At 42.5% G+C, this 11,433-nt stretch overlaps 1 protein-coding gene across 2 annotated transcripts; it reads left to right on the top strand.

Annotated features, from left to right (window-relative positions):
* Nucleotides 1-1,711: 1,711 nt before the first annotated feature.
* Nucleotides 1,712-11,374, top strand: LOC101743385 (uncharacterized). 2 transcript variants are annotated; one of them, XM_038016091.2, is made up of 8 exons: nt 1,712-1,816; nt 2,873-2,974; nt 4,270-4,369; nt 5,122-5,290; nt 7,494-7,610; nt 9,117-9,253; nt 10,042-10,228; nt 11,111-11,374. In XM_038016091.2, the coding sequence occupies exons 2-8, from the start codon at nt 2,874-2,876 to the stop codon at nt 11,236-11,238; spliced, it is 939 nt and encodes a 312-aa protein (XP_037872019.1). In that variant the 5' UTR covers nt 1,712-1,816; nt 2,873; the 3' UTR covers nt 11,239-11,374. The 2 variants fall into 2 exon arrangements, with proteins under 2 accessions (XP_037872019.1, XP_037872017.1); XM_038016089.2 differs by lacking the exon at nt 1,712-1,816 and adding an exon at nt 1,874-2,061.
* The last annotated feature ends 59 nt before the right edge of the window (nt 11,375-11,433 follow it).

Below are 11,433 nucleotides of genomic sequence, written 5' to 3'. Positions count from 1 at the left end.
GTCCGACGGGGGACACATCGAAGGAAAAACAAAATTGTTATTTTTATATAATTCCGAGCATTTTCATATTTATCTAACTTTTAAACCTTCTCTGGACTTCCACAAATAATTCAAGACCAAAATTAGCCAAATCGTTCCAGCCGTTCTCGAGTTTTAGCGAGACTAGCGAACAGCAATTCATTTATATATATATTAGATAGACTAGTATGGGCCTTCTGATGTTATGTGGTTACTATCCTACCCGTCGGGTCGTAGCTGGAATAGCCTCTTAGGCTCTACTTACTTTGAGAAGGCGGCACGACACGAAAACCCTCTTGTCGTGGCTGCCGAAAATTACATACCCGATCCAGTGGACTGAATGGTAAACAGTCGATGTCGCCCTAAACACGTCGTTACGGATCCTCCCGGTCCAATAACGGTGCTTTTAGGTACCTCAAGCACCGGTCACCGTCCACGCCGAATCCGCCGCTTGCAACGAAGGGCTCGACAGTAAATTAACCCACAGACACAGACCCACCGAGTTTCTCGCCGGATCTTCTCAGTGGATCGCGTTTCCGATCCGGTGGTAGATTCTGCGAAGCACTGCTCTTGCTAGGGTCAGTGTTGGCAACACTTCCGGTTTGACACCCGTGAGCTGACACGTCAAGGCGAAGTCGAAATAGTCGCTCAAGGCTATCAGCATAGGTAGGGAAAAAAAGGCTCTGCTGGAACTCAATCACGTCAACAACATAAATGCCGCCACCCACGAAGCTGGCAGGGTTTATTTTTTTATTACATGATGTTATTTCTTCAGTTGTTGATTTCATGAGTTGAATACGCGTTTCATTAGAAAAATTGGTACCTAAGTAGCTGCGGGATTCGAACATCGGCATTCGCATCGCTCGATACTAATGCATCGAGCGTCTTATCCTTTAGGCCATGACGACTTCGGATTCGCATAATACTCAATAAATTAAAATAGAAAATAATTACTTGACATAAACTTCAAATTTAATTTCGATTGTTATGGTTCACCAACCAATACTTTTTCTATACGAAAATAGCAAAATGTATACGAAAATAGCAAAATGTCAACCGCTTCAAAATATTAAAACAATAGTAAAATAAGAACACGCTATATTTATAAACATTAACAAAAGCAAAACATTAACTGTCCCCTTCACACTCATAAGCTAGACCGCGCGAGAGAGAGATGGGCAGACATTTCATGACGCGCATGCAGTGCGACGTCACGCCGCGCGCTTATTCACAAACACTACACAAGCGCAACGTGCGAATGTGTTGAACGCGAGCTACATGGTAGGCGGAGTGGGGGGTGTTAGGTTTTATTTTCTTTAAGGAATTACATACTTGATTCGGTCGCCGCGCTCAAAGCCCGCGATAAAAGCTATGCAATAGCTTAAGAGCATTTCTCAAATTTTTTGACCATAGCCGCAATGTTGATGTCCCATACTTTGGTCTTTGATTATTTTTTTACTACTGTAATATTATTATAAATAACATACATGACTGTCGTAACTTCATTGATATCACTTAATTATCAGATAAAATATCAAAACAATAAATAAAACACACTTACTACAATAAATATTTTATAATCTAAAACCAAAATTTTCGCACTATGGAAAATAAGTTGAGACCGCAGTGATTTTGAACTCATTTAAAACTCGAACTAAGCACACAGAGTACAAATGATAGTTCCTAATATTATTTTTAATCTATGGCCGCGCTGTGACGTCATCTTCTGGTCTTAGTTCCCGTCAGCGCTGCAGCGCAGCAGTACGTGCAGCGGTGCTATAAGCTTCGCTTCACAAAGGTATTATTCACATTAATATATTATTTAATCTGTGATTGTGAGTCATTCCATGCCTACGAGTCTAATTTAAAAAGATAGCAGCGGTCGCCTGCATTGAAACGCTACGCTAAAATTGTTTATAAATCGCATTCACGCTTGATTTCATCGAATTTAGTCGATAACTGTTTGTTGACGAAAATAGACATGTCTGTGAAGCTAAGTTATACGCTGTTCTCAATTTTAATATTATCACGTTATTGTGAATGGTACGTTATTTTATTATTCCAATGAGATGCTAATTTAGAATTTGTTTTGTGATTTTAAACAATCTTCTTTTAGAAGAGCTTATTTCGGTGTGAAAACTATAACTCTAAATTCGTTTGAAGACAAGGAAAAGCGGTTTAGAGGATTTTAATTTTTTTTCTTCTGCCGAAAAAGGAGCAAATGTAATCCTTTTAATTGCGAGAGTATATTAAAATTTATTAATGTAACAGCAAAATGGTGTTAGAACGCAGGATGGGAACAACACTGTTTAAATCGTATGTGTCTAAAAATCGTACCTATAAATAGTTTTATTTAGTATTTATCGATACTATCTGACCCTTCGAACTTTGTAGGTACCGTCAAAGAGTCAATGATTGTGTTACAGATTAGCCGAACTAAATACTAAATATCGCTTTGCCAATAAGGCATCACAATCCATGCGTATCGTGGCCATAGACATCTACAACGTAAATGCACCACCCACCTTGAGATATAAGTTCTAAGGTCTCAGTATAGTTACAACGACTGCCCCACCCTTCAAACCGAAACACATTATTGCTTCACGGCAGAAATAGGCGGGGTGATGGTACCCACCCGCACAAACTCACAAGAGGTCCTACCACCAGTAAAAAGTGTCTGTGATTCTCTTCTCCCTTTCTTACCGTTTTCTCTCACTCACAACGCTCCGTTCTACACCCTTTTATACGTCCCATTCTTACCAATCCTACATAAGTATTTGAACAAACCAGACTTTATTTTATATACATACAAATGTATACAGAAGATTAAGATTGTGTGTTTTGTTTGTTACAGTATGACAGGAATTAAGAGGAAATTCGTGATCGACAATGACGCTGGCGGTGATGATGCTATGGCCATATTCTTGGCCGCTCTGTTCGAGAAGTATCATGCCGGGTTCGTATTTCGTACACCCGGGATATCTTAAATCGAAATAATCATTTAAATATATTTAAATAGCAGTAGCTGATTTATTTATAAGAACTTTTTTTTTCGCTGGTTTTCTATGGGGCTTTTTTTTATTGCTTGGACTGCTCACAGCCCACCTGGTATTAAGTAGTTACTGGAGCCCCACCTTGAGATATAAGTTCTAAGGTCTCAAGTAGAGTTACAACGGCTGCCCCACCCTTCAAACCGAAACGCATTACTACTTTACGGCAGAAATAGGCAGGGCGGTGGTACCTACCCGTGCGGACTCACAAGACGTCCTACCACCTCCTATCCTCCTGTAATTCTGTTCCTGTTTCTGCTACGCCCGGACGGGTAGGTGAGCTCACGCTCAATCTGAGAGAATTTGCTAACACTAGCTCTAGCAAGAGCAGTCCTTCGCAGAGTCTACCACCGGATCGGAATCGCGACCCACTGAAAAGATCCGGCGAGAAACTCAGTGGGCTAAATAAAAGCAACCTAGTTTTTGTAATGGAAACGCGGCTTTTCGAGAGTTATTTCCTTTGCATCGAATTTCCTTCGAAACTCATCCAAAATTAAAAAAAACGTATAAAGAATCAAAACTATCCCAGTTTGAGGTGTACAGTGTTTAACGATACCGATTTAAGGTTATAGTTTGATGATGCTATATCGATTGAAGGACCGACTCTTTTCTCTAAGCTTCGCCGACGGCGTCTCTGCCCCTCCACCCACTTGCATGTCCCCCCAAAGACCACGAGGAGAACAAATAAGGATGTTCGCGTTATAAGCGTTAAAGTAATCGTAAAATCGAAGAGACAAGCCAACGTACATAAAAACATAAACAAACTGTATTAGTACAGCAAGCAAAGCGTGTTTTATAAGCGTGGTTAATAATTAAATAAAAATGTGCAATTCACACGTGGTAGAAGTGAAACCTTCCAAAATTAAAATACAATAATTATCCTAAACGTCTTAAGTATATGTAAAATTTTGTCATTAGTAAATAATTGTAAGGTAGCGCCCTCTGTGAATTGATATTTTAATTTCACGTATAATCTTAAATTAAAATTCACTACAAGAGCTTTCATACACACGTTAGTATTAAAAAATCTCACAGATGGCGCTGTATTAAATAGTATGTATAATTTCTGTCTCATTCTTTGCTGGCTTCATCCTACACATTTTTGTATTTGTGTCTCTTACCTGTCGTTTTTTCCGTTGCATCCGGTTTGAAATCACAACGATTCTAAAGAAGTTTTCACTTCAATAAATGCTATTTTCAGTCCTCAATTAATTGGAGTTACGACAAGCAACGGTAACACCAACGAAGACAACGTTTCTTACAATAACCAGAGAATACTGAAGGTCGCCAAAAGACAGGACGTAAGAATATCGCGATAGGCTACTTAATGGTCCAGCGGCTCTCAACCACCTTGTCGCGATATATTGGAGTGTTTGTCGTATGTAGTGCGTTGCTGAGTGAAAAAGGTTGAGAGCCGCTGTACTAGTAAGACCCCTTCACGATTCACTGTATCTTTTGCCATATGTTCGAAACATTCTCATTTACCAGAATGATTTAAACGCCACCTATATATATCACATTGATGCGTCTGTGACAAGTCTTACTAAAATGACATTTTCTGAAATGTCAACGTCGCCTGTTACGAATGTTTGACTTGGCGTCCTACGAGATAAAATTTCAATAAGCAGCCGGAGTTGGTCTCAATTACCTTTGTTGAACATATTTAACGTATCATGAACGCGCCGTAGACACATCGATATGCATCGATAAGGTCTTTGATCTATTTTCGCGAAAATACCACCTACCTTTTATTAAATATCTTAGTTAAGATATTGGGTGGGTTTTTTTATGGCTTAGATGTGTGGACGAGCTCACAGCCCACCTGGTGTTAGTGGTTACTGGAGCCCATAGACATCTACAACGTAAATGCGCAAATTACCCGAGCACAACAATGGTGGAGAATTTTAGGTGCACGAGAGCAGACGTAGACACTAACGCGCATGCGCACTTGTCAGTACCCAGGTAGGAAAAGTTACACTTTCTTCCCTGTACAGCGGGAGAACAACCGAACTTTCGGAGTAGGTAGGAGAAAAATTACGTTTGAAATTGCCAGGTGCCAATTTATAGAGGTTCGAAATCCTCTTTGGTGAAAACCCCTGAAATCACGGACTACTTCGGTAAAGACGGCCTCGGAGACAGTGGGGATGTCTACCCAGATCTGGTACCGCCGCATACAGAAAATGCCGTCAACGCTCTTATACAATTGTCTAAGACACATGAAGGTTAGTTTGATTTCAAATGGTAAAGAACTTTTTTGCTGAGATAAGTTATCCAATTCAGTGCTAAGTGCTTTACCCCGCTTCCCTTTCCCTCCGTTGCCTTTTCATGAGTTCTGTCTCATGCGAGGCTTGGACGTTGGTTGTTGAGCGTCAGGACGTTTTAGTCAGTTCGACTCCGACATGCCCCGCCCTCCATCCCCAGTGGAGGGCGGAAGTCCGACGATTTCCTCCTCTCCAAAAAAAAAAATGATAAAAAAGTGCTTTACCCGGTAAGCATAGACATATTATGGTGAAAGTCCTAAACTTTAGACCGGAACGCATTACTGCTTCACGGCAGAAATAGGCATGGTAGTGGTACATAATCTAGGGGTAACATATTTATATATGGGTTCACAAGATGCTCTACCCGGCTCCGACGGCATCCGCAACCGCGCGCTTAAACTGTTACCAGCCCAACTGATAACGATGTTGGCCACCATATTAAATGCTGCTATGACGAACTGTATCTTTCCCGCGGCGTGGAAAGAAGCGGACGTTATCGGCATACACAAGCCGGGCAAACCGAAGAACGAAACCGCGAGTTACCGCCCCATCAGTCTCCTCCCGGCGATAGGCAAACTATACGAACGGCTCCTTCGTAAACGCCTCTGGGACTTCGTATCCGCGAATAAAATTCTTATAGACGAGCAGTTTGGATTCCGCGCCAGACACTCGTGCGTCCATCAAGTGCACCGCCTCACGGAGCACATCTTACTAGGGCTGAACAGGCGGAAACCCATTCCGACAGGAGCCCTCTTCTTCGATATAGCGAAGGCGTTCGACAAAGTCTGGCACAACGGTTTGATATACAAACTGTATAACATGGGAGTGCCAGACAGACTCGTGCTCATCATACGAGACTACTTGTCGGACCGTTCGTTCCGATATCGAGTCGAGGGAACGCGTTCCCGGCCCCGTCACGTCACAGCCGGAGTCCCGCAAGGCTCCGCCCTCTCCCCGTTACTATTCAGTTTGTATATCAACGATATACCCCGGTCTCCGGAGACCCATCTGGCGCTCTTCGCCGATGACACCGCCATCTACTACTCGTGTAGGAAGAAGGCGTTGCTTCATCGACGACTTCAGACCGCAGCTACCACCATGGGACAGTGGTTCCGGAAGTGGCGCATCGACATTAACCCCACGAAAAGCACAGCGGTGCTCTTCAAAAGGGGTCGCCCTCCGAACACCACGCTGAGCATCCCTCTCCCGACTAGGCGCGTCAACACCCCCGCCCCCGCCGTTCGCCCAATCACGATGTACGACCAGCCCATACCGTGGGCCCCGAAGGTCAAATATTTAGGCGTCACCCTCGACAGTAGGATGACATTCCGCCCCCACATCAAGACGGTACGCGATCGTGCCGCCTTCATCCTAGGACGTCTCTACCCGATGATATGTAGGCGAAGTAAAATGTCCCTTAGAAATAAGGTGACACTCTACAAAACTTGCATACGCCCCGTCATGACCTATGCAAGTGTAGTGTTCGCTCACGCGGCCCGCATACACTTAAAATCCTTTCAAATTATTCAATCCCGTTTTTGCAGGATAGCCGTCGGAGCCCCGTGGTTCGTCAGGAACGTCGACCTCCATGACGACCTGGACTTAGAGTCCATCAGTAAGTATCTGCAGTCGGCGTCCATGCGCCACTTCGATAAAGCGGCACGACACGAGAACCCTCTCATCGTGGCCGCCGATGACTCTTGCTAGGGTTCGTGTTAGCAACATCGTCAGGTTTGAGCCCCGTGAGCTCACCTACTAAAGTTAAGGCTACGCTGAAATAGCCGCTAGGGCTATCAGCTTAGGTAGGAAAAAAAAAAAAAAAAAAAAAAAAAAAAAAAAAAAAAAAAAAAAAAAAAAAAAAAAAAAAAAAAAAAAAAAAAAAAAAAAAAAAATAAAAAAAATAAAAAAAAAAAAAAAAAAAAAAAAAAAAAAGCTCTACCAGTCATTACGCAACATAAACTTAAATACTTTTAAAATTAAATATATATTTTTTTAAATATATCAATCATTAAACACGATAATGAGAATAAAAAGTCGGAACTATCTCGCACTATGAGCAAACCGATAAAATCACGTACTAAGCAATGCTTACCCACGGCGTAAACGCATATTTGGGCGCACGTGGTCGTAGCACCAAACCTTTGAACACAGATTTCGTTTTCAGGCAACCTTACCATCATCACTATAGGCGCGCTAACCAACTTAGCTTTGGCCATTAAAACGGACCCCGCCTTTCTCGGCAGACTCGCACACGTCTACATCGGAGCCGGACACATACATAGTAAGTTATAAATTGTTTTTAACCTACTCGACGTTACACACTTTTTGTTTTTTTTTTTTCGGGTAGAGGGCCGAACCTACTACGAGGTCCCCGCGCAAAAGGGGCGCGCGGGGTATGTGAGACTCAACGATCTGCATGGTGTTGTGAGCAGACCGCGGGCCCAAGGATTTTAGGACCCACCCACTAAACGACTCCCCTGCACTCTTACACCCGACGTCCGATCCCCTCCGAGGTCAGAACCCGGATGAGGTAGGGGGGCTACCGCGGTCAACACTACAACCAGACGGCGCGGCTCACCCCAAGGACGCCCAGCCGACGGAGCCTTCGAGGCGAATCGAAGGCTCTGAAACGTCGGCCGTCTCGGTACGGCAGCCCGTCGGGCCGCCCAGACGGTGCCGCTGGTGTCCCGGTATACCCCGCTGGACCAGAACCAGCCTGCCGGGTCGGGACGCGATACACCGTCGACCGGTCGCTCTATTCACTCCACGGCAGCGCGCTAGAGTGCTGGTAGCGCGCCGCGCGGCCTCACCCCCTCAGGTCGCCCCTTGACCTTCACCGGGGGGAGACCGCCACCTACAGTCGACGTTACACACTACACTACAGTATTTTTTTTTTGAAGTGATAATTTCCTTAGCATATTTTTTCCCCCTACCTATTCGATGGTAGCCTAAGAGACTATCCCAGCTACACGCGGACGGGTTGGTGAGCTCACGTGCTCAGCCTGGGAGAATTTGATAACACTAGCCCTAGCAAGAGCAGTGCTTCGCAGAATTTACCACCGGATCTCAAACGTGACCCACTGAGAAGATCCGGCGAGCAACTCAGTAGGCTGTGTCTATGGGTTAGTTCGCTCGTCGAACTCTTTGTCGACTTTAGCATCGTTGTGATTCGAAAGTCGATGAAACGAAACAGCGACAGTAAAAGAGACAGACATATAAATTCATAAGATTTAACATGGGAGAAAATGAGATAGGAAGCATTATATATTGTTACGCCAGTAAGAGTAGCGCCATCTATCGCCGAATAGTCGAACGAATATCGAAGGATCAAGAATGCTCGAGAATTACAACGCCATCTATTGACAGATAGCGGAAACTACGACTAGAGATGTGAAGAATATTCTCGATAATTCTAGGGATGAGGTATCGGCTATAAAACGTTGTAGGGATGGCACGCAGTTAGTCAGTAATCGGAACTACTCGAAGCGAAACAGCGAACGGATCACCTGAAGCGAAGCGGAACAAGCGAATTGAGAGTTTTAAAGTGTTTGTTGAGTGTTTTAAAGTGTTTGTGATGTGTTTAAGTGTTTTGAGTGTTGAATACAGTTTTTAAGTTGTACATTGGTGAAATTTTATTTATACCGAACCCCAGCGCGTAACAATATGTACGTACATAATACATTCTGAATAAATTTATGCAATATATAGGAATAAAATGTAATATAACCTTGTATCATTATGGTCATTCTTAAAATTTGAGGGAGTTAATGTCGATTTCTGCCTTCAGCCGAAGAATACCCGACAGCAGAGTTCAACGCTCACATGGATGTTGAAGCGTACCACGTCGTGACCGAAAACGCGAATCCAGAGAAAGTTACAATATTCCCCTTCTCACAGGTGCAGAAATATTGTAACTTTAGCCGGGTAAGTTTACGACATTTGACGTCACATTTGAGTAATTCTTAAAATGTATACAAATCGTGTCTGGAAATGACGGGCAGCAAGATATGGGCAATATAGTACATGTAAGGGATACCTACTAAAGGAGTGTACAGCTTCGTGTTACAAAAAAAACAAGAACATAGATAATCTAGATACAGAGAATATACTTTATGGCACACCAACACAATTTACATTAAAAAACAGTCAACAAGCAGATACATTTGTACAATAGGTAGTAATTTTGGAAAAGATAAAGATACAGCAGGTAAGTATATATTTTATGTTGCGGTGTACTATTAACAATACCTTATTAAAGAAAATACACATATAAAATAAATAGATAAATAATAAATATACCTACTTAGTGGTCACGGGAAAATAATACTTTAGAGGCGGCTTTTTGCGTTTCATTTGAGTATTCAAGCAAAGTCTTTATAGGACAGTCCGGAATTTCAATAATGGAGAGCAAATTACGAAGACCGTTGCCATCTTCATATTTCTAACCGCTACCTTTCACTACTCTTACGTCCTATCATTGAAATGGCTCACGGCCCGCTTGGTGTTGGGTTTATAGATATCGATGAGGCGAATTCCGCCTCGTGCTTTGCGACGTAAGGTCTAAATCTCATTGTCAAATTAAAACGGTTGCTCCACCCTTCAAACTGGAACGCAATATTGCTCCGTGTCAGAAATAGGTCGATGGTTTTACGCGTCCATGCAAGGTCTGAACATCTAAAAATATTTACCATGTTATTTTGATTAACTTCCAGGAGTGGAGGATAAACGTTCTCGGTGCAATAAACACAGAAATAATCAGGGCCCAAAACAAATACGAGAGGATCTCGCTGCCAAGAGAAGATAGATGGCAGGCTTTGGACCCAGCGACTGTCGCGTTGTTTCTTAGGCCGGATTTAGTTCAAGAGTACAAATATTCGAAGAATAGCATCGCTTTATGTGGTAAGTGTAAATGGTTTGGCCATATTTGCCCACCTGATGATGAGTGGTTACCCATGGACTTCAGCAATACCAAGGGCAGAGCCATGCCGCTGCATACCAAGCCAAAAAGCGATCAAACATACTATTATCGAACTGTATTGCTGTTGTTTGTGGCTTTATATCATAAAACCTTGTACCAATCCAAATTTTACAACTTCATAAATTTACGATAGGCAATTCCATATTACCTATTATACCGAATTCTGAACACATAAAAATCATATATACGTCGGAGGCGGTCATTAGTTTGGTAGCTAAACGAAACGCAGGATGATTCCCGAAAGGTGATTATAATTTGCGTAATCACTGGTGGTAGGACCTCTTGTGAGTCCGCACGGGTAGGTACGTTTTATGTTGTAGATGTCTATGGGCTCCAATGACCACTTAACACCAAGTGGGCTGTGAGCTGATCCACCCATCTAAGCAATAAAAAAAAGGTGGCAGCACGATGGCGGTATCGTCGGAACTCGGGTAACTTCCTGCTACGACAGAGTCTAGCCGATGGAGGCGCGTAGACGCCATCACACTTACCAACCAGCCTTCTTCAAGAGCGGCGCCTCCGTTCTAAGAACTGTCATTCGTTTTCGTTTGCTAACATCAAGAGAGGATTTCTAAATAATTGTTCTAAGACAACAGACGTGATTGGTGTATTCAATATTTCTCTTGGCTCGATCACCATATTCGCCCCTACGATGTCTGACGATGGTGTTAGTAACAGTAACTTCTCCGACATATTATGTTTTTTAAGGTTTAAATTTATTTTTTTTGTCACGTTCTCGCAAAAAGATTGATTTTCACTGAGAGCTCTTAATGTCCTTCATCCAAAAACTATTTTTGTTACAGGAGAAAACAGGGGCATCACAAGTAATTCGTTTGTCGATAAAGAAGACGCCAATGTTCGCATCGCTTACTCTGTCAAGACTGAAGAATATCGACAATTTTTACTGGATCTCTTCTCGAACGATGCCTGAGAATTCACCTAACGATAATACAAGGAATACCGACTGAAGCCCGAAGATAGAAACGTGTAGAAGGATACCTTAATTGTAATAGCGATTAAAACTAAATATAACATTTTTATATTCAATTGAATATTACTATAATGAATAATGTCTTTTATTTTGGCCAATAATTTTATTAAAGGAATTTTACTAAACGATCTATGG

The sequence above is a fragment of the Bombyx mori genome, chromosome 15, assembly GCF_030269925.1.
Source record: "Bombyx mori chromosome 15, ASM3026992v2".
Taxonomy (NCBI): domain Eukaryota; kingdom Metazoa; phylum Arthropoda; class Insecta; order Lepidoptera; family Bombycidae; genus Bombyx; species Bombyx mori.
This window is presented reverse-complemented; position numbering and strand designations above follow the sequence as displayed.

Excerpts from the sequence above, each read along its gene's own strand:
- LOC101743385 (XM_038016089.2), top strand. The coding sequence starts at position 2,000 with ATGTCTGTGAAGCTAAGTTATACGCTGTTCTCAATTTTAATATTATCA. Across the intron at positions 4,370-5,121 it reads AGGTCGCCAAAAGACAGGAC|GTGCCAATTTATAGAGGTTC; the intron begins GTAAGAATATCG and ends TGAAATTGCCAG. Across the intron at positions 10,229-11,110 it reads GAATAGCATCGCTTTATGTG|GAGAAAACAGGGGCATCACA; the intron begins GTAAGTGTAAAT and ends TTTTTGTTACAG.